Genomic DNA, 25975 nt, shown 5'->3' on the forward strand with positions numbered 1-25975 from the left:
AGAGGTTTGTCCAGGTGTAAGCACTGCAGCAAAGGGGCCCAGGGCCCAGGGCCCAGCCTGTCTCAACATAAAATATGTGTTTCTGACGTGAGTATTATTTTTCCCCAAAAATGTGTGAGCGGTAATGCCTTAAGGAGCTGGGTTCCATGGAACAAATTCTGAAAATGATCCAGAGACACAGGTTCCATTCCGATCTAAGAAGTATATTATCAGATGTCATGTCAGCTGGGTTTTCATATGCTATTTCACTATGGAAGTTCAAACTCACAAGTGTTGAATTAGAGGCCAAAAATGTATATCTGTCTGTCCAAAGCTAGGTGGTATCTAAGGCTGGGGGAAGTACACAGCATGTTTAAGTTAAAGTTGTTGTTATGCTTGCAATGATGAGACTATATATTTATTTCAGATTGTAGTAACTAATGTGATTCTTACATTTACCATTTACAAATCATGTATTTAATTTCAGGTCCATAGACACAAATAACAAATTCTGCACATGTTCAGAATTTGCAAATCTAAAATCAGAAGGATTTTCTTAACTCGTTTCACATCCTAACCTGACCTGACCTTATGTTAGGCTATATATAGTCTTTAATAATCCTGTTTGGTGTGAATGTCATATATTTGCTGCAAATATATGGTTTAATAACAGGGTGCTACCACAGACCCCACTCGGGGTGTTACATAAAACACTGTCTATACACCACGCTACATTTCTAAAACCTGAAAATTTTTGGATATAGAAACACATCTGGACGTAAGTGTTTTGGTTAAGTGATTGCAGACCTGTGTTTATCTAATTTCTTTAATGAACAAGCTTCTTATCCTTGATTAAGTGAAGTAATAGTTATGAGAGAAGACAGAATACTAGAAAGTAAAATTGAAGATTAAATCCTGAAATTAATTTAAAGGACCCAGATTTGGGCAAGATTTTAAAATGATGACTTAAATAAGGACAACGTGGTAAATTATCCATAACTGTGCTGCCTATTTGAATTATAAGTAGGATCATCATGTACAAGTATTCTAATTGCATTTTCTCTTTTCCTTCTGCAGTTAGCAATACACAGGCAAAGGCCTACTTGCAAAGTGGAAAATTCTCCATACTAAGAATTTAGATTAAGAATCCCACTCTTATTCAGCCATTACCCTAGTCACTTATACTCCTTGACCAGTTTCCTCAACCGTAAAATGAAATAAGTAATTTAGATTAATATAAGTCCCCTTCTGAATTTTAAAATGAAATGATTCTAAAATTTCATAACTTTCTATTTATATCCTATATTTTTATATTCTTATTCCATATGGTTCTAAAAATAGTACATGGTGCTATAATTTCCTTGAACTGTAAATGATGAAATTCTGTTTGTTTTGAGAAAGAGGACCTTCTTGTACTAATCAATTTCTCTTGTAAACAGTGCAAGTTCCAGGGCCAGTAGAAAATCTGCAAGCCGTATCTACCTCACCTACCTCAGTTCTTATTACCTGGGAACCCCCCGCCTATGCAAATGGTCCAGTACAAGGTTACAGATTGTTCTGCACTGAAGTGTCCACGGGGAAGGAACAGGTAGGCAAAAGAATGGGCCCCACTCCTGCCGCCTATCGGAGAAATTGCAGGAGATCTGCAGGCTCTTGATATAAACCAGTATCCAGCACATTAATTGGATAGCTGATCAGTTTTAAATTAACTCTTATTGAAAATGTTAAGCAATTTAATTGAATTCAGGTGGTAAGAGAAGCAAATGGGCAATGAGATGAAGTTAATACAAAGGATGCAGATTTTTTGTTTGAGTATATTGTGGTCTGGGCCAGTGTAACCACATTTGAACGAGCCCATCTGGTTCCAGAAAAGTATTTGCATTTTCAGTCCTTATCCTAAGGGATGATCAATCTTATATTCAGCAACTTCCGTCAAATTGCTTTTTTCATTCATATGTTTGATGTTATTTCTGTCTTCTCCCCACCATGGGACCATCACCTATCACTTCTCGTTGTTTTCAGAATTACTTTACTCCTGAACACTACCTTCCATTTCACTTCTAATCTGTGGTTAGCACAGACATTGGAAATAGACAAATTAGATTTTCATGTAAAGTAAGAGTAAACGAGTCTTAAGGGAGACACATGAAACTCAGCTATTTTATTTTGTGACATATATATGACTACTGAGATGTTTACTTCCAGATTCTCAACTTCATGTGGAAAAAGATACATAGACAAGTGGGTAGTTAAATAGAAAAGACCAGAAATGACCTTGGGATATTGAAGTTCTTATGATGTGTTGTGAAATTTGCCCATTATAGTGTGGCCTTCATGCTTCCACATACACTGCATGATAGATATTTTTCATTAAAGTAAAATGTTTGCATTAGTTCTATTCAGAACAGTTCCAAGTTCCAAGTTATAGCATAAGAATTACTGAGATCCTCCTAAGTAATCATTCATTCCATTTTTTTTGTTTACTGCTCCCATGCTATTTAGCTCTTATTTTTACCTTTCTATTCTACCCTTTTCCTACACATTTTAGTTCTTCAATAATGCATTTTACCAATTCATTTAAATAAATTAAAAAATAGTGTCACCCAAGATAGAGTGTGAGGATCATTGGGAAGAGCTGTATAATGGATCTTCTGGAGTGAACTGGCTCTGATTTTCTCAGTGACCTTCACCTCCATTACCTCATTTCTACATCTGTGAACTGCTGAAAACAATTCCAACTTAACCTCACAGCATTTTGAGAGAAAACAACTGTAGCAAAGTATCCATAACAGTTGTAGCAAAGTATCCATCAGTTTCGAGAATCTCAGGTATATTTCAGCACAAGAAGGAAGAATTCTATTGTTTCTTGGTAAATTATTCCATTTTGGGTACAGGAGCAACTCTCCTTCCCGTGGATTTACAAGCTGCCTTCTGCCTGTCAGGGTTTTGGTGTGGGCGTTAATAGTGCACACCATTCAAAGTACTGGGTGGTGTTAAACAAATTGGAACTTAATGACTGTAAAGATAGCATGGTGCTGTTTTAACTAGGTGTCTACAGAGTGGTTTGGTCTTCAGTGGGGGAGTGTGTGTCACAATTTAGGTTTTATAACAACTCATAATAAGGCTAAAGTGTAGTTCTGTGAGTAAGAGTCTAACATCCAATTCACTGACTGCACAGAATGGCTGCCATTTCAGCTTTAACGTGTCTCCTGAATGACGGTTTTGGTGTTTTGTGTCTCCAGAATATAGAGGTTGATGGACTATCTTATAAACTGGAAGGCCTGAAAAAATTCACGGAATATAGTCTTCGATTCCTAGCTTACAATCGCTACGGGCCAGGAGTATCTACTGATGATATAACTGTGGTTACGCTTTCTGATGGTAAGTTATAGACAGTGAAATTTGACTCACATAGTTGTTATAATAATGAAATAATATTGGATATATGTCATAGATTCCATGTTCAAGGTTTCCTAACTAAAACTTCATGGAGTATACTAGCATACATTAGAAATTTGGCTAATTCACTCAAACTATCTATTACAGTCAAATTTAAACTTTGAAAAGGTATACACTCTGAATCAGGATGTCCTAATTAGTCATCTTCAAAGTGTGACTGCTGCCTAAGAGCTCAGAATCATTTCTTTGTGTGTGTTTTCCTTTATTCCTATAAATACAGACACATTTGTGCATGTGTGTGGGCTAATTTACATCAGCATCTTTCTTTTGTTTCTCCTAAACAGTGGTAGATGATTAAAAGTGTAAATGATGGACAGTCCTCCTACATATACCTCTTAATTTGAAAAAAAACATGACGTTTTAGGCCAAATAATCCAGTATTGACAGTATTAAAACTGAATATGAAAATTTATATTTTAGTTTTACCTTGCCTAACAAATGAAAGATTAGACATATTTTTTAATGCCATAAAAAAGAGAAAGAAATCTTAATGAAGTAGATGAATTTGACAAAGCAGTAGCAGAGGAGACTAGAGATCTAAAAATGGATGATAATGAAAGGTTGGAAGTTTAATGAAAAGTGAAAATAAAGCACAGCAGAGTATATGATATGGGGCCAGTGACAATTCAGGCAGGTGCAGAAATGCAGAGATGTGACCTCCATGAATACTAAAAAGGCATCAAGCTATTTCTTTTCAGCAACTGTTTCCATGTTGGTATGTGTAATTCTATAAATTATTGATCTTTTGAATTTCAAAAAAATGACTTTAGTTTGTGATTCCTTGACTGATCCAACCTTGCTTCAATCTAGGAAAATATCTGGGTGGATATTTCATACAATATCAGTGAAATGAGGAAGGGCATGCATGTTATTAAGGATAGTGCAAAGAAGACACAGGAGTAATGTTCATTTGCAATTTCAATGTAAAATAGTACTTCATATCTGACACCGCTTTGGTATCATTTTTAATGTAATTCTTAAGCCCATCCATCTGATTCTGTTATTGAAGACAGAACAGAATATTTATTGGCAGAATAAATTACTTCACAACTTATAATTATAAAAATAAAAGGAAAACAAATGAAAGTGAATATTTTACATAATTTATGTAGATTTCATTCACACACTGAACTGTAATGCTGTGGCCTTATTCTCTACTTTGGTTTTAAATGTCATAAGTGAGAAAGATAGATTATTACTCATTAATCCAAGAATTATTATCTAGAAGTATTGCAACATTTAGGATTTAGAAAATGCCTGTCCTTAAATGACTCTAATCCAACAAACATCACTCTGCAAGGGACCCCAGCTTCCCTCTATCAGATGCATTTGATAGAGAACACATGAACTTCAGGGGCCCCTAGGAGTGGGTACTTCAACCTCGTCTGCTTTCATCTTTACAATAAACTCATCTCTTGTACTTCAATCTGATGTCCTCTTCTCTCTACTGAAGCTATGCATGCTGAGGGCACATACAGATGAATTTAATTACAATTAATAGTCACCTGCTTCCCAGTTGTAAGTCACAAAGCCCTGCTCTCCTTGACTTTCTGGATGTTATAAAAGGGAGACGTTGTGAAAATTAAATGTTTAATCCATATAAGCACCTAAAACATGGGCATGGCATATATTTAAATGTTTAATAAATGTTATCTATGCCAATGTCTCTTTTTCTCATTATTCTAAATGTTCCTTAATATGAGGGATGATGTTATATTCATCTCTGTATCCCTCCTAACTCAGTAAATATTTATTGAATTAATCAGACAGTTCAGCCAAACCTGTACAAATACTTGTAAGTATAGACTCATCTTTAGGACTTCCTCTTTGTGTGACTAACTTAACATGATTATGTGTAAATATATATGTGTTATAGAGAGCATCAGATTTCCTATAAGGCCAGAGAAATTCTTACCATAAAAAATTTATATTGGGACAATAGAAAAATTGAATAAAAGCAAAAATAAAATGCAAATAACTTTTTTTCTGAATTAATTATCCCCAAAGTATCCATGTTATGCTAAGATGCTTATAAAGATTTTATTCTGAGGAGCTGTCATCTCTAATTTAGCTCTGTTTTAATTGTTTTTCTGGGAAGAAACACTGTTTTTTGTTCAGATTCCTCCACCTAGTGTATCATTGGTTTACAGTGTTCCACTTCTTCAAACCGTTGGGATTGTAGAACATCAATCTAGACAGCCTAATATTTAGTGTAGACTGTAAGTAGTTTTGCCAGTTTGTTCTTAAGCACTGTCTCTGGAACTAGTTGACATGAATAGGTTACCAACAGATTTTATGAACTAATTAACATTTATTGGTGTCTATGCCAACTTGCCCTGTGTTCAAAAGCAGAGGGACCAAATTTCATAGGCAAGCTTAGCTATAGGAATGTGCTTCTTACTGTTAGCACTAATATTTATTGAGTACTTATTAGTGCAAGGCCCTGCTCCACACACTTCACAACACTGTATTTTTCCCTGCTTTACAGATGTCAGCACTAAGATAGAGGTCACAAAAGCTAGTAAGCAGCAGAGCCAGGTCACATAAGCGAGTAAGTAAAGAAGGGGGATTCAGTGTGGACATATATTGTTTCTCTTATTCTATAATAAATGTCTCATATTAGGTCCTTCAAGAAAACAGCTCAGAGCTACATATAAATTCTTTCAATCCACAAATGATGTGTACAGGACAGCACACACTTGCTAAGGGGAGGAATTCATGTGACTATATGTACAATTTATTTACAAATTTGAGAACTTAATCTACTCTACAGAATGCTTCATCACCATGTGCTTAAACCAGCATGCTCCACCACATTGAGAGGAGTTTCCAGACCAAATGCCTCTGATTGGCTTTAATGAACCTATTGTAATTGATAAATTACTTGACATTTCTAAGAGAAAAGCAATGAACTATGTCCTTCCCCTCTGCCTCATGAAACAATGAAGCGTTGTCAAATAAGACAAATAAAAGTCCTAATAGATAAATGTGGATTCCACTCACTTCCACCAAGCATCTAATCCTATCTGTTGTATCTATTTATTTGTAAATAGTATGGAAATTGATAGTAAGAAGAAGAGAATAATAACTAAAAATACTGTAGAAAAAAATTATCCACTTTTTTTCCTGACTGTGTGAGGCAAGAATAGCCAGTGTGTCATCAGTGAAAAGTAAGAGAAATTTATATTGTAAAAAAATAGGCAAAATTCATTAACACCATTGCTACAAGTCCACCTTTGGGACTTGATGGCTTTAAATTCCTAGTTCAGAAAATTATCAAATTGTGGTAGTTTATTATTGTTCTTATATATTCTTGGCTTTCTGAAATGAGGAGTTAAATGCCATTTATAAACTTTCATTGAAGTGACAATTAAGGGTTACATATCAACTAGCACAGTACCTAGAACAAAATGTATGATCAATTTAAATACCTTTTCTTTCCTCCAATATTCTATGTTTTCATATTATTTAATTGGTCAAAAGTGTGTGTAATATGATTAGTAAAGTATAATATGATATAAATATTAGAATATCATATGAAACCTAAACTAGAAATATTTTTCATGAGTAAGAAGTGATTTATTATCACCTAATATTAAGACATTATTTCCAATCTTAGCTTTTAAAGAATATATTTTTCAGAAGTTGTACAATTATATGATTTAGAACATAGCATTTTTTTTTCAGTTTGTACCTGTTTTAATTTTTACTGCTTTACAGAGTGATTTGAATGTGGGTCATATTAAATTCTTCCTCATTGTGAGAACATCAGTTTTTTTTTTAGTTCTTTTGATCACACAAATTATTTTTATTTCCAGCCTATCTTTAATCTTTTCTTGGTACAGTCACTTTAGAAAACTTTGTATCTATTAAAACTTAACATATGTTTAACCCTCATAGGGGGTACCCCCCACCAGTATTTCCACTCCTGGGTATAAATGAATGAAGGAAATGAGTGCAGTTGTCCAGCAGAAGACACAAACTAGAATTTTTATAGCAGCTTTATTCTCATAACTCCAAACTAGAAATTGATCCAAATGCCATTCATCAGTAGAACAGATAAATATAAATTAGAATAATTGTATATTGTAATACTATGGAGCAACAAAACAAAACAAAAAACTATTGCTACATGCAACAATATGAATGGATCTCAAGAAGTAAGCAAAAGAAGCCAGCCTCTGGGAAAGAAAACACACAACTATGGTTTTGTTTTTAGTAAGCTCAAAATAAACTAATCTGTGGAGTTAGAGGTCATAATAAGTAGTGGTTACTATCAGAAAGATATTGACTAAGAAGGGACACAGTGAGCTTTCCAGGTTACTGAAAATGTTCTATATCTTGATCTAGGTGGTGTTTAAATGGGGATGTACACACACACACACCACTTTATCCAGTCATACATTCAAGGTTTGTGCACTTTCCTATGTGTTATACCTTAATTTAAAAAATAAAATTGCAAAATTATAAACTTTTTTTTATTGTAACCAAATTTGTTGACCAAAACTCTAAATATGAAAAATATGTTATTATAATCTTATAATCTTTCTATTAATTGATTCATTCTATAAATATTTGCTGAGTGTGCTCTATGTGCTTAACACACATCAATATTGGGGATACAGCATCAAAAGGACAAAAATCCTGGTTCCTGTGAAGGTTATATTCTGTATTTGATATGAAAACCATAGCAGAATTAAATGAAATTAAAAAATAAAGTCTATCTCCTAAATAATGAAATATTTTTTTGAAAGAATGCTTGTTGACCTAATTCATGAAAAACAAGCTCTGATAAACATTTTTCACAAGTTACATTGGTAATAACCTTTATCAAGTACTAACAAAATAAGTGACTATAATTCCTATCATGTCCAGAAAGGTCCAGGAGCTAATATTTAAGTAAGTCTCCATTTGTTCATTTAATTGTTGAGTCAGTAAATATTAATTAAATGTCAGTTTGGAGGATTTAAAGATTAATCAGACATATATCATGCCCTCATAGTGATTACTTTTGAGAAGGCAAAATCAGAGTAGGACATAAATAAATTCAGGGTAAATATAAGCACCCCAGGAAAACATAGATATTGTCCAAGTTCAAATTAAAGAAGAGGAACATAACAAAAATGGCCCTTAAATTTTTGAAGATGCTGAAAGCCTTTCTTCTCTATTAAATTTATCAATTTGTCATGAAAAAAATAAGGAATACTCTGATTTATATATATTAAGCATTTACTGAATGCTACTTATATTACTGTTGTGGGACAGAATTATTTATTTATTTGTTTGTTTGTTTATTTATACGATTCATCCAAGACATCTAGAATAGTACTTGAGATATTAGAGTCATTCAGTGAATGGCTATCGTTGAATTACTAACTTGATAGAATATTCACTTTTTGATATAGTAAATATCCATTAGAAGTATTATAAAGAAAGCTGTATATGTTCTTCCTCCTTCCATGAAGGAGTGGAACAATCAAAATGCAAGTAAGAGAAGCAAAATACCTAGAAAACCCACAAAGAAAAATAAATTGCACCTTTGTTAGTAGAATTGGCTCACCAAATGCTCTCTGGTAACCTGCTTGCATCTATGACACAGAGATTTAATTACAAAGTGTGAGAAAAAAAGGGATGTATTTCTTCTTTTCACTTTTTAAGGGGTAATAAAGGTTGTATTTAAAGGGATTAAGCAACAAAAGTGACCGTTAGAATGACATATTTCATCATAAAACCGTGGAGGTCCTGAAATGCACAATATCTTAAGCCCTTAAAACCACTCTAGGAAATCTCCTGTGTGTTTTTATTGGTTCCTCTGGGAAGGTTATCATCAGAAAACTGTAATTAAATGGCAGTATTTAGTATCACGGCAGGTGCTTTTTTGCCTAAGAGTTTTGGGGGCTCCCTCGATGGATAACTGGGCCACTAAGTGAGACAAACAAATGCAGTCATTTTTCATCTCTCCAGGAAAATTTTGAAGTGCCACCTGGAATTACCTACCTAATTATCCTTATGAACAGTGAAAAAGACATGCTTTCTCTTTTCAAAGAGGGTTGGAGTTTCTCTTTCGTGACTATGGCAATAACGATCTCACCTTGTTTTATTTCTTCTAGTGCCAAGTGCTCCGCCTCAGAATGTCTCCCTGGAAGTAGTTAATTCGAGGGTGAGTTGTGGAAATGTTTACTACTTCATTACCAATACATGTGTAACTTTCAATCACCCATCCACTGCTTGGGGTGGATGGTGGCTTCCATGTGAGGAAATGTTCCAGAACAACACAGTGAGTGGCATTAATCCCACATCTTCCACCACACTTGAATGAATTAAATGAAGGAGTTGTTTCTAGGACACTTGATTTTATAAATGTTATCTAGGACACTTGATTTTATAAATGTTATCATGATTAAAGGCTATTCCATCAGGTAACAAAGTTGTCTATTTACCTATACAGTAAGTCTCCCACATAACGAACCTTCAAGTTGCGAACTTTCAAAGATGCGAACGTGCCTCTGTGTGCCAGCTGTTGTACTGTACTACTGTACTTTTCAGGGTACTGTACTGTAAGATTAAAAATGTGTTCTTTATTTTATGTGTTCATTTGTTTTTTTAATGTATTATTTGTGTGAAAAGTATTATAAACCTATTACAGTATAGTACTATATAGCCGATTGTGTTCGTTGGGTACCTAGGCTAACTTTGTTGGACTTACGAACAAATTGGACTTTTGAACGCCCTCTCAGAATGGAACTCGTTTGTATGTAGGGGACTTACTGTATAGGACATAATGTGCTAGATGGAACAATTGAATGTAGGAATGAAAAAAGTAATTGCAAGAGGTAGGATAAAGAGAGACTTTGTTTCCTGGTAGATTTAATTTGAATTGAATATTTCATCCTCATTCCTCTTCTTCTCTTACAAATATAGACATGGAAGGCTCTTCTTGAGGTCTGATACGGTTATCTGTATGAAGCAGTATTAATCAGTGATTAATGTTTTCCTGGCCTGAAAAGTTGATACAACTTTCAAAAGGGTTTAAATTCGGCTGGGAGTAGCTGAAGATAAGGAGTTAATGCCAGAATCAGTTTTCTAGAAATATCTCCTTTTTCAAGTGTGTCTCACTCAGCATTGGAAAGAAGCAAAAACCACACGGTAGAGGAAAGCAGAAGTAAGATTGGCCTGGCTTGCCTCTGTCATCATCTGGTTGTCTGCGCTCAGAGAAATAATTTCGCTCTCCCTGGGTCTCAGTGAGGAGATTGGCCTAACCGGTCTCCAAGCTCTAGAAGACAACAGGAAAATCATATGTGTCTTCGAGAAAGTCATACTCTGATTTTTAAGCCTAGCTTCCTCTTTTAGTAACTGTATACGATGTCAGAAAAGTTTCAAACCTCAGTAAACTTCAGTTTCTATATATTCATACAGTGTGCATGTTAATCCATCCCTTATTTATTTGTCATGAGGAAGTAGTAATATAGCATATGCAATGGATCTAGCTTAACATCAGTAGCTATTACTTCACTCAATGTACAATTTCTTGCCATATTTTGCAAAAGTCTCTGATGAAGCCATATTTTGTGATTTTTATCAGATTTACCTCTGTCAAATGAGTTTACCTTTTGGAGCTAGTGAAATGTCTCTAAAATGGTTATCCTCTTATAATTTTAGGCACTAATTGGATAAGAATGAATGAAACAAATTTAAACTTAGAAGGGAGAAAAATAAATGAACTAAGGGAAGAAAAATGAGCTAAAGGAAAATAACGAGAAATAGACATCACCCTAAAAATGACATTATTATTTACAACATTAAATATTTTATAGATGTGCTATTCTAATTAACAGATTGCGAAATCAAAGTCAAGTAGATTTTTATAATTATTGTAGGTTGCTAATGAATGAAACTGGGAGACCATATTGTAGTTTCTCTTGTTTTAATGACTCATTTTTATTAGAGTTTCACCAGATTTACATCTTTCCTTCAGGACAGAACACAGAAATTGATATAAGCTATTTTGTGTGTGTATGCTCGTATCCCATAAAATGTCTACGTTAGCAAAGGATGAATGTTTTCTTCTGGAATGTGAATAAGGCATTATTGAATGACCCTGGTTGCTGACTGTCTTTGAATATGAATTTATTACCCTCCTGTAGGAGGGAATTCCTAGATTGCAAAATTGACTTTTTCAACTGATATATACACACACACACACACACACACACACACACACACACACACATAATCAAATATCACAGGCCATGCTCTTCTAAAATCTGCAGTGTTTGAAGCAACCAAATATTAACACCCCTGCTTCTATCTTCCTGAAGTTATCTCTGTAACGTTGCACTACCAGAAAATTTAACTTGTTCATTAGCTTTTCAGAATGAATACAGCAGGCCCAGGCACTAGAAAGCTTCTTGCTCTCCTCTCCCTCCCTCTGTTATCTTCTTTCCTAGCTTTTAAGGCATTATACATTATTTTTCTTGGATTGTTACCAAGAGGAAAGGGACTGGATGATCAAAGCACTGTTTTATCATTCCCAATATGTTGATGCAGAGAAAAACAATAACAATATGCTATTTTGATATTTGTCTCTTGTTTGAAACAAAAGAAAAGCTCTCAAATATACTAATATTTGCCCCAGATGATTACCATTTTAAGGAAAAAATTTGTAAAAAAAGAAACATTGTAGTTGAATAAGTGTTGTATTCTTTTAGACTAATAGAATTATGACTTTAATGTTATTCATTTTACTTGGAATTTTTTTTTTTTAATTAATTTATATATGGCTGTGCTGGGTCTTCGTTTCTGTGAGAGGGCTTTCTCCAGTTGCGGCAGGTGGGGGCCACTCTTCATCGCGATGCGCGGGCCTCTCACTATCACGGCTTCTCTTGTTGCGGAGCACAGGCTCCAGACGCGCAGGCTCAGTAATTGTGGCTCACGGGCCTAGCTGCTCTGCGACATGTGGGATCTTCCCAGACCAGGGCTCGAACCCGTGTCCCCTGCATTGGCAGGCAGATTCTCAACCACTGCGCCACCAGGGAAGCCCTGGAATTTTTATTTAATATAGAAGGAACAGTCATATTTTAAGTTCTTATTCTATATCATATCTGTAATTATGGAACATAATTGACCATTTTATTGACAGTCAATGAGAAAATTTCTTGGTGTTTGCACACAGATGGCTAGGATTTCTGTACATAGAACCAAGAAGTGAATACAAGGTATAAAATTATCATTTATAGATATTTGTTATGGTTATGGCCACCTATTAGCCAATTGGACCAAGAAATCATGTTACAGGATATGAAAACAGAGGGGTCCTTATACATTCAGATAAAAGAACCAAAGGAGTTTTTGGTACTCTATTGTTCTTGAAAACCCATTATACTGGATTACCTTTATAAAGCTGTAATCACAAAACAGACTAGATACCCTTTCTGCAGACTGCCTGTGAACACAAATTTTGTTTTGAAGGAATGGCTTAACCTATAGATATTATTTTTAGGTAATGGTTATGATGAGGTGGTTATTTCTCCTACTAAATATTTTTTTTACAAGAAATAAAATCTTCACAAGAAAAGAGAAAATAGTGATTTACAGTATGTACTTTAAAATGGGACTTTTTATTAGGAAAACCTTTTATAAGGATAATTTTCTTAAGATTTTACTTCGAAATTTAATTATTATTTAAAGAAATAAATATTACAACTTATTTAGTCGGCTGTTATATAAGCACAAGCTTGTAGAATGCAACGAGCTTTTTAAGTTGGCACTTGACTGTTTTCCTATGTTCCAATAGAGAAGTTCTCAGAATAAGACCATTTAGAGTATACTGAGATTCAAGGTGTTTGGGCTCTTCTAGCAGCTCTTTGAGATCTTGAAAAGTCACTGTGCCTCAGTTTCATTTATTCTTTCAACCTTTACTGTGTACTTACTATATATCTACTGTGTGTGTGTGGGTGTGGGTGTGTGTGTGTGTGTGTGCGCAAATATAATGCCAGGGACATGACCCAGTCTTTACCTTCATGGAACTTACAGTTTATTAAGAAAACATGCGAGAGACAATTCAGCTTTCATCTAACCACATTTAATCAGTTATAACTCTTCAAAGTTGACATTTTCTCCTCCTTGATAAAATGAGAGAGCTGGAGAGATAACCTCTAAAATCTCTTATGGCTCCAAACATCTTTGACTGTATTTTTACTTGTTATACCTTTCCTCAATCATTTTATCTTTACAAAATTAGGGAAAATGGCACAGGTATACTGATTAATGTATACTAGACTTTCACTCACGAGGCCAGGTATTTATCAACTAAGCACTATAGGGTGATTACAAGGAATGAAATATTAAATGCAAATAAGAAAAAACAAAATCCAGTATATCACTGGGCATGGATCATTATGTAAGTTTAGAATATTTAAACACAGAATATTGGGTTCCTCTCATCATATCACCATACACCTCTCTATTGTTGAAATTCTTATCCTTAATCTATGTGGATGTCATTTTGATCACTCCTGGAAGGGGATACCCAGTTAGTCACTCACAGTTCAATAGTGTGTGATGCCATCACTGCAATAGTAGAAGATATGACTGGTTATCTTCCTGAATCTTAAAGTGTTCATTTCCCCATGTTTCAACATAATTTGGCATGCTTAAATAACTCGAAAATTAGTTTAGCAATCATGCAAATTCCCTTTACCCAGAAACTACCCAAAGGGAGAATTAAAATAGCAATTTCCACCTTCAGGAAACAAACTGATGGTTTTGGCCCCAGATGTTTTAATGTCTTTTAAAAATTAATTAGTTAATTAATATTTTAATCATACAGGGGGAATCTTAAGTGTTGTATCGTTGGGTAGCATCAGAGGGCTGTGCTTCTGAAGATGTGGTATGACAGGAAGGATTTTTTTTTCCAGTTAAGCTTTGACTGTTAAAGAAATACTTTATTTCTTTTTTTTTAATTAATTTTTTATTGGAGTATAGTTGATTTACAATGTTGTGTTAGTTTCTGCTGTACAGCAAAGTGAATCAGTTTTACATATACATACATATACAGGAAGGATTTTGACTGAGGTCTCTGTCTTCTGTCATTGGGCTAGTGATAATTCTCTTATCAACAGAAGTGACAGCCAAGAGGATAGCTGAGTGAGGCTTTTGCATTTGATTCCCACCTGGGATATTCACTTGGTAGCGACTGTGAGCAAAATTGTCAAAATAAGGAGAAGAGGAGAAACTGGAAGAAGTAAAAACAAAGAGCCAATAGAGTTATGATGTTAATTTGCAGGTCTTCTGGGTTTTTTTGCGGGGGCATGACTTTGTTTTCTTTTATTCTGAAATTGGGGTTGTCTTCTCTTGGCTGTGCAGAGAGCACTTGCATTAACACTTTGCTGCTGTATGGCAACCTCTCTGAAACTGCACAGTTCACGTAGGTGTTCTGGAACCACTTCTACTGTCACACCATGATTCTTATAAATGTTTATCTCCCTCTTCTGTGTTGTACAAACACCTTAGATAGCTCATGAAAAAGAATTTTTTGTTTGTTTGTTTCTCTCTGAATCATCCTAAATCCTTCGTAAAATACACTTTGGCCACTGAGTTACTTGGAACCGGAGCTCTGAGTCCTCCCATCAGAAATATGGTAGATTTCTCAAATTTAATGTAGAGAAAGAGGAGACATAGGAGACCTTAGATGATTGATTCCATGTAAAGATAAATTAGAAATTGGCATTTACAATAATATTTACACTCACAAACTTCACACTGGTATTTGTACTCAGTCATAATACACAAAACATTTCTTTTTCTTTTTTTTTAACATTTTTATTGGAGTACGATTGCTTTACAGTGGTGTTAGTTTCTGCTTTATAACAAAGTGAATCAGTTATACATATACATATATCCCCATATCTCTTCCCTCTTGCATCTCCCTCCCTCCCACCCTCCCTATCCCACCCCTCTAGCTGGTCACAAAGCACCGAGCTGATATCCCTATGCTATGCGACTGCTTCCCACTAGCTATCTATTTTACATTTGGTAGTGTATATATGTCCATATATACACTACCACTCTCTCACTTTCTCCCAGCTTACCTTTCCCCCTCCCCGTGTCCTCAAGTCCATTCTCTAGTAGGTCTGTGTCTTTATTCCCATCTTGCCCCTGGGTTCTTCATGACCATTTTTATTTTTTTAGATTCCATATATGTGTTAGCATACGGTATTTGTTTTTCTCTTTCTGACTTACTTCACTCTGTATGACAGATTCTAGGTCCATCCACCTCACTACAAATAACTCAATTCCGTTTCTTTTTATGGCTGAGTAACATTCCATTGTATATATGTGCCACATCTTCTTTAGCCATTCATCTGTCGACAGACACTTAGGTTACTTCCATATCCTGGCTATTGTAAATAGAGCTGCAGTGAACATTGTGGTACATGACTCTTTTTGAAATATGGTTTTCTCAGGGTATATGCCCAGTAGTGGGATTGTTGGGTCGTATGGTAGTTCTATTTTTAGTTTTTTAAGGAACCTCCATACTGTTCTCCATAGTGGCTGTGTCAATTTACATTCCCACCAACAGTGTATGAGGGTTCCCTTTTCTCCACACCCTCTCCAGCATTTATTGGTTGTAGATTTTTTCGTTATGGCCATTCTGACAGGTGTGAGATGATATCGCATTGTACTTTTGATTTGCATTTCTCTACTGATTAATGATGTTGAGCATTCTTTCATGTGTTTGTTGGCAATCTGTATATCTTCTTTGGAGAAATGTCTATTTAGATCTTCTGCCCATTTTTGGATTCGGTTGTTTGTTTTTTTGATATGGAGCTGCATGAACTGCTTGTAAATTCTGGAAATTAATCCTTTGTCAGTTGCTTCATTTGCAAATATTTTCTCCCAGTCTGAGGGATGTCTTTTTGTCTTGTTTATGGTTTCCTTTGCTGTACAAAAGCTTTTAAGTTTCAATAGGTCCCATTTGTTTATTTTCGTTTTTATTTCCATTTCTCTAGGAGCTGGGTCAAAAAGGCTCTTGCTGTGATTTATGTCATAGAGTGTTCTGCCTACGTTTTCCTCTAAGAGTTTGATAGTGTCTGGCCTTACATTTAGGTCTTTAATCCATTTTGAGTTCATCTTTGTGTATGGTGTCAGGGAGTGTTCTAGTTTCATTCTTTTACATGTAGCTGTCCAGTTTTCCCAGCACCACTTATTGAAGAGGTTGTCTTTTCTCCATTCTATATTCTGCCTCCTTTATCAAAGATAAGTTGCCCATATGTGCGTGGGTTTAACTCTGGGCTTTCTATCCTGTTCCGTTGATCTATATTTCTATTTTTGTGCCAGTACCATACTGTCTTCATTACTGTAGCTTTGTAGTATAGTCTGAAGTCTGGGAGCCTGATTCCTCCAGCTCCGTTTTTCTTTCTCAAGATTGTTTCACTGTTAGGGGTCTTCTTTGTTTCCATACAAACTGTGAAATTTTTTGTTCTAGTTCTGTGAAAAATGCCACTGGTAGTTTGATAGGGATTGCATTGAATCTGTAGATTGCTTTGGGTGGTATCATCATTTTCACAATGTTGATTCTTCCAATCCAAGAACATGGTATATCTCTCCATCTATTTGTATCATCTTTAATTTATTTCATCAGTGTCTTATAATTTTCTGCATACAGGGCTTTTGTCTGCTTAGGTAGGTTTATTCCTAGGTATTTTATTCTTTTTGTTGCAATGGTAAATGGGAGTGTTTTCTTAATTTCACTTGCAGATTTTTCATAATTAGTGTATAGGAATGCAAGAGATTTCTGTGCATTAATTTTGTATCCTGCAATTTTACCAAATTCATTGATTAGCTCTAGTAGTTTTCTGGTAGCATCTTTAGGATTCTCTATGTAGAGTATCATGTTATCTGCAAACAGTGACAGTTTTACTTATTCTTTTCTGATTTGGATTCCTTTTATTTCTTTTTCTTCTCTTATTGCTGTGGCTAAAACTTCCAAAACTATGTTGAATAATAGTGGTGAGAGTGGGCAACCTTGTCTTGTTCCTGATCTTAGTGGAAATGGTTTCAGTTTTTCACCATTGAAGACGATGTTGGCTGTGGGTTTGTCATATATAATCTTTATTATGTTGAGGTGAGTTCCCTCTATGCCTACTTTCTGGAGGGTTTTTATCATAAATGGGTGTTGAATTTTGTCAAAAGTTTTCTCTGCCTCTATTGAGATGATCATATGGTTTTTCTCCTTTAATTTGTTAATATGGTGTACCACATTGATTGATTTGCGTATATGGAAGAATCCTTGCATGCCTGGGATAAACCGCACTTGATCATGGTGTATGATCCTTTTAATGTGCTCTTGGATTCTGTTTGCTAGTATTTTGTTGAGGATTTTTGCATCTATGTTCATCAGTGATATTGGTCTGTACTTTTCTTTTTTTGTGACATGTTTGTCTGGTTTTGGTATCAGGGTGATGGTGGCCTCGTAGAACGAGTTTGGGAGTGTTCCTCCCTCTGCTATATTTTGGAAGAGTTTGAGAAGGATAGGTGTTAACTCTTCTCTAAATGTTTGATAGAGTTCGCCTGTGAAGCCATCTAGTCCTGGGCTTTTGTTTGGTGGAAGATTTTTAATCACAGTTTGAATTTCAGTGCCTGTGATTGGTCTGTTTATATTTTCTATTTCTTCCTGGTTCAGTCTTGGATGGTTGTGCATTTCTAAGAATTTGTCCATTTCTTCCAGGTTGTCCATTTTATTGGCATATAGTTGCTTGTAGTAATCTCTCATGAACCTTTGCATTTCTGCAGTGTCAGTTGTTACTTCTCCTTTTTCATTTCTAATTCTATTGATTTGAGTCTTCTCCCTTTTTTTCTTGATAAGTCTGGCTAATGTTTTATCAATTTTGTTTATCTTCTCAAAGAACCAGCTTTTACTTTTATTGATCTTTGCTATCGTTTCCTTCATTTCTTTTTTATTTATTTCTGATCTGATCTTTATGACTTCTTTCCTTCTGCTAACTTTGGGGTTTTTTTGTTCTTCTTTCTCTAATTGCTTTAGGTGTAAGGTTAGGTTGTTTATTTGAGATGATTCTTGTTTCTTAAGGTAGGATTGTGTTGCTATACACTTCCCTCTTAGAACTGCTTTTGTTGCATCCCATAGGTTTTGGGTCATTGTGTTTTCATTTTCATTTGTTTCTAGGTATTTTTTTTATTTCTTCTTTGATTTCTTTGGTGATCTCTTGGTTATTAAGTAGTGTATTGTTTAGCCTCCATGTGTTTGTATTTTTTACAGATTTTTTCCTGTAATTGATATCTAGTCTCATAGCATTGTGGTCTGAAAAGATACTTGATACGATTTCAATTTTCTAAAATTTACCAAGGCTTGATTTGTGACCCAAGATATGATCTATCCTGGAGAATGTTCCATGAGCACTTGAGAACAAAGTGTATTCTGTTGTTTTTGGATGGAATGTCCTATAAATATCAATTAAGTCCATCTTGTTTAATATATCATTTAAAGCTTGTGTTTCCTTATTTATTTTCATTTTGGATGATCTGTCCATTGGTGAAAGTGGGGTGTTAAAGTCCCCTACTATGATTGTGTTACTGTCGATTTCCCCTTTTATGGCTGTTAGCATTTGCCTTATGTATTGAGGTGCTCCTATGTTTGGTGCATAAATATTTACAATTGTTATATCTTCTTCTTGGATTGATCCCTTGATATTTATGTAGTGTCCTTCTTTGTCTCTTGTAATAGTCTTTGTTTTAAAGTCTATTTTGTCTGTTATGAGAATTGCTACTCCAGCTTTCTTTTGATTTCCATTTGCATGGAATATCTTTTTCCATCCCCTCACTTTTAGTCTGTATGTGGCCCTAGGTCTGAAGTGGGTCTCTTGTAGGCAGCATATATATGGTTCTCGTTTTTGTATCCATTCAGCCAGTCTATGTCTTTTGGTTGGAGCATTTAATCCATTTACATTTAAGGTAATTATCTATATGTATGTTCCTATTACCATTTTCTTAATTGTTTTGGGTTTGTTGTTGTACGTCTTTTCCTTCTCTTGTGTTTCCTGCCTACAGAAGTTCCTTTAGCATTTGTTATAAAGCTGGTTTGGTTGTGCCGAATTCTCTTAGCTTTTGCTTGTCTTTAAAGCTTTTAATTTCTCCATCAAGTCTGAATGAGATCCTTGCTGGGTAGGGTAATCTTGGTTGTAGGTTTTTCCCTTTCATCACTTTAAATATGTCCTGCCACTCCCTTCTGCCTTGCAGAGTTTCTGCTGAAAGATCAGCTGTTAACCTTATTGGGATTCCCTTGTATGTTAGTTGTTGTTTTTCCCTTGCTGTCTTTAATATTTTTTCTTTGTATTTAATTTTTGATAGTTTGATTAGTATGTGTCTTGGTGTGTTTCTCCTTGGATTTACCCTGTATGGGACTCTCTGTGCTCCCTGCAATTGATTAACTATTTCCTTTCCCATATTAGGGAAGTTTTCAACTATAATCTCTTCAAATATTTTCTCAGTCCCTTCCTTTTTCTCTTCTTCTTCTGAGACCCCTATAATTCGAACGTTGGTGCGTTTAATATTGTCCCTGAGGTCTCTGAGACTGTCCTCGATTTTTTTCATTCTTTTTTCTTTATTCAACTCTGCAGTTTTTATTTCCACTCTTTTATCTTCCAGGTCGCTTATCCGTTCTTCTGCCTCAGTTATTCTGCTATTGATCCCTTCTAGAGAATTTTTAATTTCATATATTGTGTTGTTCATCACTGTTTGTTTGCTCCTTACTTCTTCTAGGTCCTTGTTAAACGTTTCTTGTATTTTGTCCATTCTATTTCCAAGATTTTGGATCATCTTTACTGTCATTATTCTGAATTCTTTTTTGGGTAGAGTGCCTATTTCCTCTTCATTTGTTAGGTCTGGTAGGTTTTTACCTTGCTTCTTCATCTGCTGTGTGTTTCTTTGTCTTCTCATTTTGCTTAACTTACTGTGTTTGGGGTCTCCTTTTCACAGGCTGCAGTTTTGTAGTTCCCATTGTTTTTGGTGTCTGCCCTCAGTGGCTAAGGTTTGTTCAGTGGGTTGTGTAGGCTTCCTGGTCGAGGGGACTAGTGTGTATGTTCTGGTGGATGAGGCTGGATCTTGTCTTTCTGGTGGGCAGGTCCACGTCTGCTTGTGTGTTTTGGGGTGTCTGTGACCCTTATTATGATTTTAGGCATCCACTCTGCTAGTGAGTGGGGTTGTGTTCCTGTCTTGCTAGTTGTTTGGCACAGGATGTCCAGCACTGTAGCTTGCTGGTCGTTGAGTGGAGCTGGGTCTTGTCGTTGAGATGGAGATCCCTGGGAGATTTTCGCTGTTTGATATTACGTGGAGCTGGGAGGTCTCTGGTGGACCAGTGTCCTCAACTTGGCTCTCCCACCTCAGAGGCACAGCCCTGATGCCTGACTGGAGCACCAAGAGCCTTTTGGGAGGTCTGAGGTGTTCTGCCAGCGTTCAGTAGGTGTTCTGTATGAGTTGTTCCACATGTAGATGTATTTCTGATGTATTTGTGGGGAGGAAGGTGATCTCCACTTGTTACTCTTCCACCATCTTGAAGCTCCTCCTCTGTCCTCACTCTGGCACAAGGTGGCCATCCCTGGTTTCACTTCAACATGATCTCAGGCACAAACCTCCTTGTTTTTCCATTTTGTCTTTAAGTTAGTTGTTGAAACAATTGGCCCACCATCCCAGGACTGTTGTGGCTTTGGCTGTTGGGGCCCCTCCAGAGCTTGCAGCCTCAGTGAGGCCACCCTCCCCTTGGGCTCCGGGGCAGTTCAGTGATGGCGGAGGGAAGAGACCCTGAGCTAGCTAGTACACAGAACATTTCTGCTCGAATATAATGTCTTGAATTCAATTCAAGTAGGTACCGATCTCTTGTATTTTTTTTGTTTTGTTTTGTTACTGATTCCGTGATTGATTAATTATATAACTGTTTTCTGAGCATAGATAATGTCCAGGGAGCAATGAATGAAAGTGTTTTGGGAACGGTGAGAGGGTAGGAGCATAATTATAAGGAAGGGAATGTTTCCTGATAATTCTTATAGTCTAGTCTTTCTTTTTTTTTTTTGTCTAGAATTTGTAGGCTAGACTTGATATGTTTTTAAATTATATTAAAATAAGGCAACATGTAATAATTCATGAGACTCCCTCAAAAATAAAACTTTGTCTGTAATTTGTTTAGAACCCATCTTCAGATAGCTGCTATCCTACTTACTTTTTTGAAAAATACATTTTTTAATTGGGGTAAAATATACATAACATAAAATTTACCATTTTAACCATTTTTAAATGTACAGTTTATAGGCATAGGTACATTCACATTGTTGTCCAACAATCACCATTAATTTTCAGAACTCTTTCATCTTCTCATCTTCATTATACCCATTGTATAATAATACCCCATTCCTCCCCTTCTTCCAGGCCCTGGCAATGATCATTATACTTTCTGTTTCCTGACTTATTTTATAAAAGAGTGAGGATACCAATTCACGGAAAAATTTATTATTGCCTTTTCAATTTATCTTAATAGAGAAATAACACACTTTTAAAACATTAGGTCTTCACTTTCACAGGGAAATGAAGGATTTAATTAATGAACCACAATGGTTAAGAATATAGGAAGATGCTTTAACTGGCTGGGAAGAAATTCCTCCCTTCCCATTATTGATACTGCTTTCAGAATACTTCTCTTCCAAAGTCCCACACTGATGTACTATTTTTTTTTAAATCTACTGATAAAGCCATCTGTCATAGTTAACAATAAAGAACCAGAAATATATGCATGAGATTATTCTGGAGTAACTTTGGGAAACATAATTTTGGTCACCAGCAACAGTTGTATATCCCATTATAATTTAGATCAGAGCTCCTAGCCAGTAGTTAAATTGATCCTTTGATTTATTTTTGAAGTTCCAATAAGTCAGCTTTTTTAGTGAAAACACAATAAATGGATAAACTCTGAATGGGAAGGATATTAAGACAGTAAAAAATTTGGATAACCAATTTTTAAATAATATAAATGTATCATGCCATTTAAATACATTCTGCAAATAAGTTGAAGAAGAGAATACTCTGAAAATTCAAAGCATATCTTTATATCCTTCTATCACTCATTTTCTTAGGTACTTATCTCATGGTACTTTTCCAAGCAATGATATTTTTTAAAAGTGTTAGAATAATAAGTCCCCTATTGAAGATACAAAAGGCTGTGAAAAGTGTTTGTCTAGTTCTCCTTTGCCCAAATGATTTCTTTCTACAAAAGCATTTTGTAGTAAATACTATCTTTAAAACTTTTTCAGTCTCTTACCTTAGCATCACGATATACATTCCAAACCAGAACAACATACTCCACAAATTGAGTAACCGCATCCCCTACATTGTTACCTGAATTAATTTGAAGTAAAAATATAAATTGAGTTAGTGAAAGAAGAAAAATTTATGAAGAGCTAGAAGTAAATCTAGGAACAGTCTTTATAAAGTGCCTATGTACGTAACTAAAGAATAGGGAATTAAGAACCATCAAAGGTGTCTATTACATGATTCGAATAAGTTAGAGACATGATTAAATCTCCATGTCTATATGAAATTTTGTAATGTAAACAGGATAGAAAAACATTTTCTAGAAGTTCTCATCTTCATACTTCAAATGCTTAAGTGCATCATTTTTTGCTATTGTGTGTTTTGAGGTTATTATATTTTGCTCTTTCCAAATGTATTCTAGTCACTGCCACTTAGTATACCCACACAAAGGCTATGACAAAGAGTCTAAATTATGTGATAGACTACCATTCTCTTTGGAGTTCTAGTCCCACTTTAATATCACCTTGTAATACGTGCTTCATCACACACATTTCCGATGGGTCCAATTCTGGTTGGCTCTGAAGGAAAAGCTCAAGCCAAACATTTTTGAAAAGTGGTAGGTTTAATAATGGGCTTAAATGAAATGAACCTAGGTCTAGTGATAAGGTCTCTGATTTTAATTTAGTTCGTGGAAGTTGCCCTTATAGTTGGAATGGTTGATTAGTTAGAGGACATGAAGAGATTCAGTCCTACCAGTAGGTAAAAGCAGTTGCTAACTATGTGATTTGATTTAAGAGATGTTGAAATATTCATTTAATTCACTAGTTTAGCTTAAAATGTTATTTATCTTACAAAACAACTGTTGAAAAACAAATCTTTCATCTGAAAGGTTTAAGATATTAGCATGAGTTATTGTCATTAACATTCTTGACACATATTTAAGGAGCACCTAATTATAACTGTAACAATAATAATAATAATGACAGTAACTAACTTTTTCAGCAGGTGTTTCGTGGCTGGCAATGTGCTAAGTAATGAAAGCCCTATTTACTCCTTATAACAACACTATAAGTATTATTTGTTAAACCAATGATTACTGAGCTTATTGCTGGAAAAGCTACAATGAAGGCAGTCAAATGTCCTTCTAAATTAAGCACAGTGATATGACACAGAGGGAGCTAATTTAAATCAGATTGTCAGGGAAGGGCCTTTTAAGAAGATGACACGAGCTGAGACAAGAATATGAAAAAGGGCCAGTTTTGTCACACTTAAAATAAATCATTCCAAGTAAAGCTAACAACTAGTGCAAAAACCTTGAGAAGGGACCCATGTGTGCATGATTGTGAACTTGAAATAATAGCAATATGAGTGGATTATAGATCCCTGGGTCAGAGCTAGATCATAGGGGCTTTATAGGGCATGGTAAATACTGGGATTCATTCTGTGGACAATGAAAAGGGTTTTGAAAGGGGAATAATCTCATTCAACTTTTTAAAAGATCAAATTGGCTGCTATGAGGAAAATTATTGGGGATAGGGCAGAGTGGAAGCCAGGAGACCAGTTAGGATACAGTTGAGTGATCTATATAAGATGATTGTAGTTGAAACCTGGGAGTCATCAGAGCAGTTGAAGAGAGAAGTGGAAAAAATCATATGTGTTGTGTCTAGAGCCAAGAAGATTGGCTAGTGGATTGTATTAAACACACACACACACACACACACACACACACACACACACAAGGGAAAGAGAAGAATCAAGGACAGAGACCAGATTTTTGCTACAGAAAGATGAGTGAATTGTGGAGTTGTTTAATGAGATAAGGATGATTGGAGAAAAAAAGAAAAAAAATTGGTTTAGAGAGAACAGTCAATTAGTTTTTGGACGTGTTGAATTTGAGATAACTATTAGACATATGATTAGGGATGTCAGTCATGTAGACAAGTTGGTATATAAGACTAGAGGTCTGATGACTGGCCAAGAGATAGATATTTAGGAGTCACTGTCATATTGATGACATGTAGGGAGAGATTATAGTTGGAAAAAATATAGATCTTAGGACACTACACATTTAGAGTTTGGTCAGATGAGAAGGAACAAGGGTAGTAGGAAAAAACACAGGTTTAGTGTTACAGAGGTCAAGGGGATAGAGTGGATGCTGTTAACTATGTCATGTGCTGATGAAAGATATAGTAGAATAACAGCAGCAAAGTGACCGCCATGGGAGGGAGCGTGATGATGGAGAGGAAGTTGGGAGATTGAGTAGACTGAATGTAGATGATGTTTTTGAGAAATTTTGCTCTGAATTGGAGCAAAGAAGTGGATAGTAAAACTTTAGGAGGTGGTAGGCTTGAGGGATGTTTTACTGTTTGTTCATTGTTTGTTTTTGAACATGAGTGATACTGCAACTTTTAGAAATAATGCAGTACAAAGGGGGTGATTTATGATGCAGAAGAGAGAGTGGAAACTTGCAAGAGTGCAAGCCTTTGAGTAGGCAAAACAGCAGAGGGTACTTCAATCTCGGTAAGATGAGCAAAGATGGAGGGAGTGGGTGTGGATGCAGACGTGTCAGTCAGTTCGGAGCTGGGAAGATGAGACGTGTGAGAAAAGATCATCACCAGAGTGTAATGGCTTGGAGGATGAAGTATTGAGGGTTTGAAGAGAGGGGGAAAGATGAACAATAGTTATTCCAGATTATAGAAAGAGATCATAATATATGTCAGCAGTGTGGACTGACCAGTTGAGATTTGATGTCATGAATTTAAAGTGGAACTGGCCAACACAATTGTGTTTGGTTTTCTTCCCATGGCTGGTTGCTTGGTTGCTGGTCTGGGGTTGGGAGAAGGTTTTCTTTTACTCTGTTCAGAGTTTGTCAAAGGAGAAGGGGTGGAGTTATCAGGTTTGACAAGGGAGTGATTAAAAAGAAGACCCACGGAGTCTAAACTAATGAAAAAAAGGAGGGCATGGTTGGGGTGGGGGCGTGTTGCATAATGAAAAAGTGATAAGGTCATTGGATTGTATAATTATCCTCATTTTACCAAGGAGACCACTGATGCTTAGAGAGGCCAGGTAATGGGCCCCACTGCCCCACAGGGAAGAAGCGGCAGCACTGGGATTTGAACCTAGATTAGGGTTGTTGGTCATTTGGCCACACTGTCTCCAAATTATAGGGTCTTATGAGGTAAAGGGTACAAAGCAGAATTCAAAATAAACTTTGTCTTCAAGT

The 25975-nt window shown here is 35.6% G+C and overlaps 1 protein-coding gene across 1 annotated transcript in view; it reads left to right on the forward strand.

The window, feature by feature from the left end:
- The window catches only part of DCC (DCC netrin 1 receptor), a 946816-nt gene that overhangs the window by 601819 nt on the left and 319022 nt on the right, over positions 1-25975 (forward strand). Inside the window, exons 11-13 of the mRNA XM_068562459.1 lie at positions 1419-1567; positions 3222-3360; positions 9549-9598. Coding sequence (XP_068418560.1) covers positions 1419-1567; positions 3222-3360; positions 9549-9598 — 338 coding nt within the window. The remainder of the gene's footprint in view (positions 1-1418; positions 1568-3221; positions 3361-9548; positions 9599-25975) is intronic.

The sequence above is a fragment of the Eschrichtius robustus genome, chromosome 14 (genome assembly GCF_028021215.1).
Source record: "Eschrichtius robustus isolate mEscRob2 chromosome 14, mEscRob2.pri, whole genome shotgun sequence".
In the NCBI taxonomy this organism is placed as follows: Eukaryota; Metazoa; Chordata; class Mammalia; order Artiodactyla; family Eschrichtiidae; genus Eschrichtius; species Eschrichtius robustus.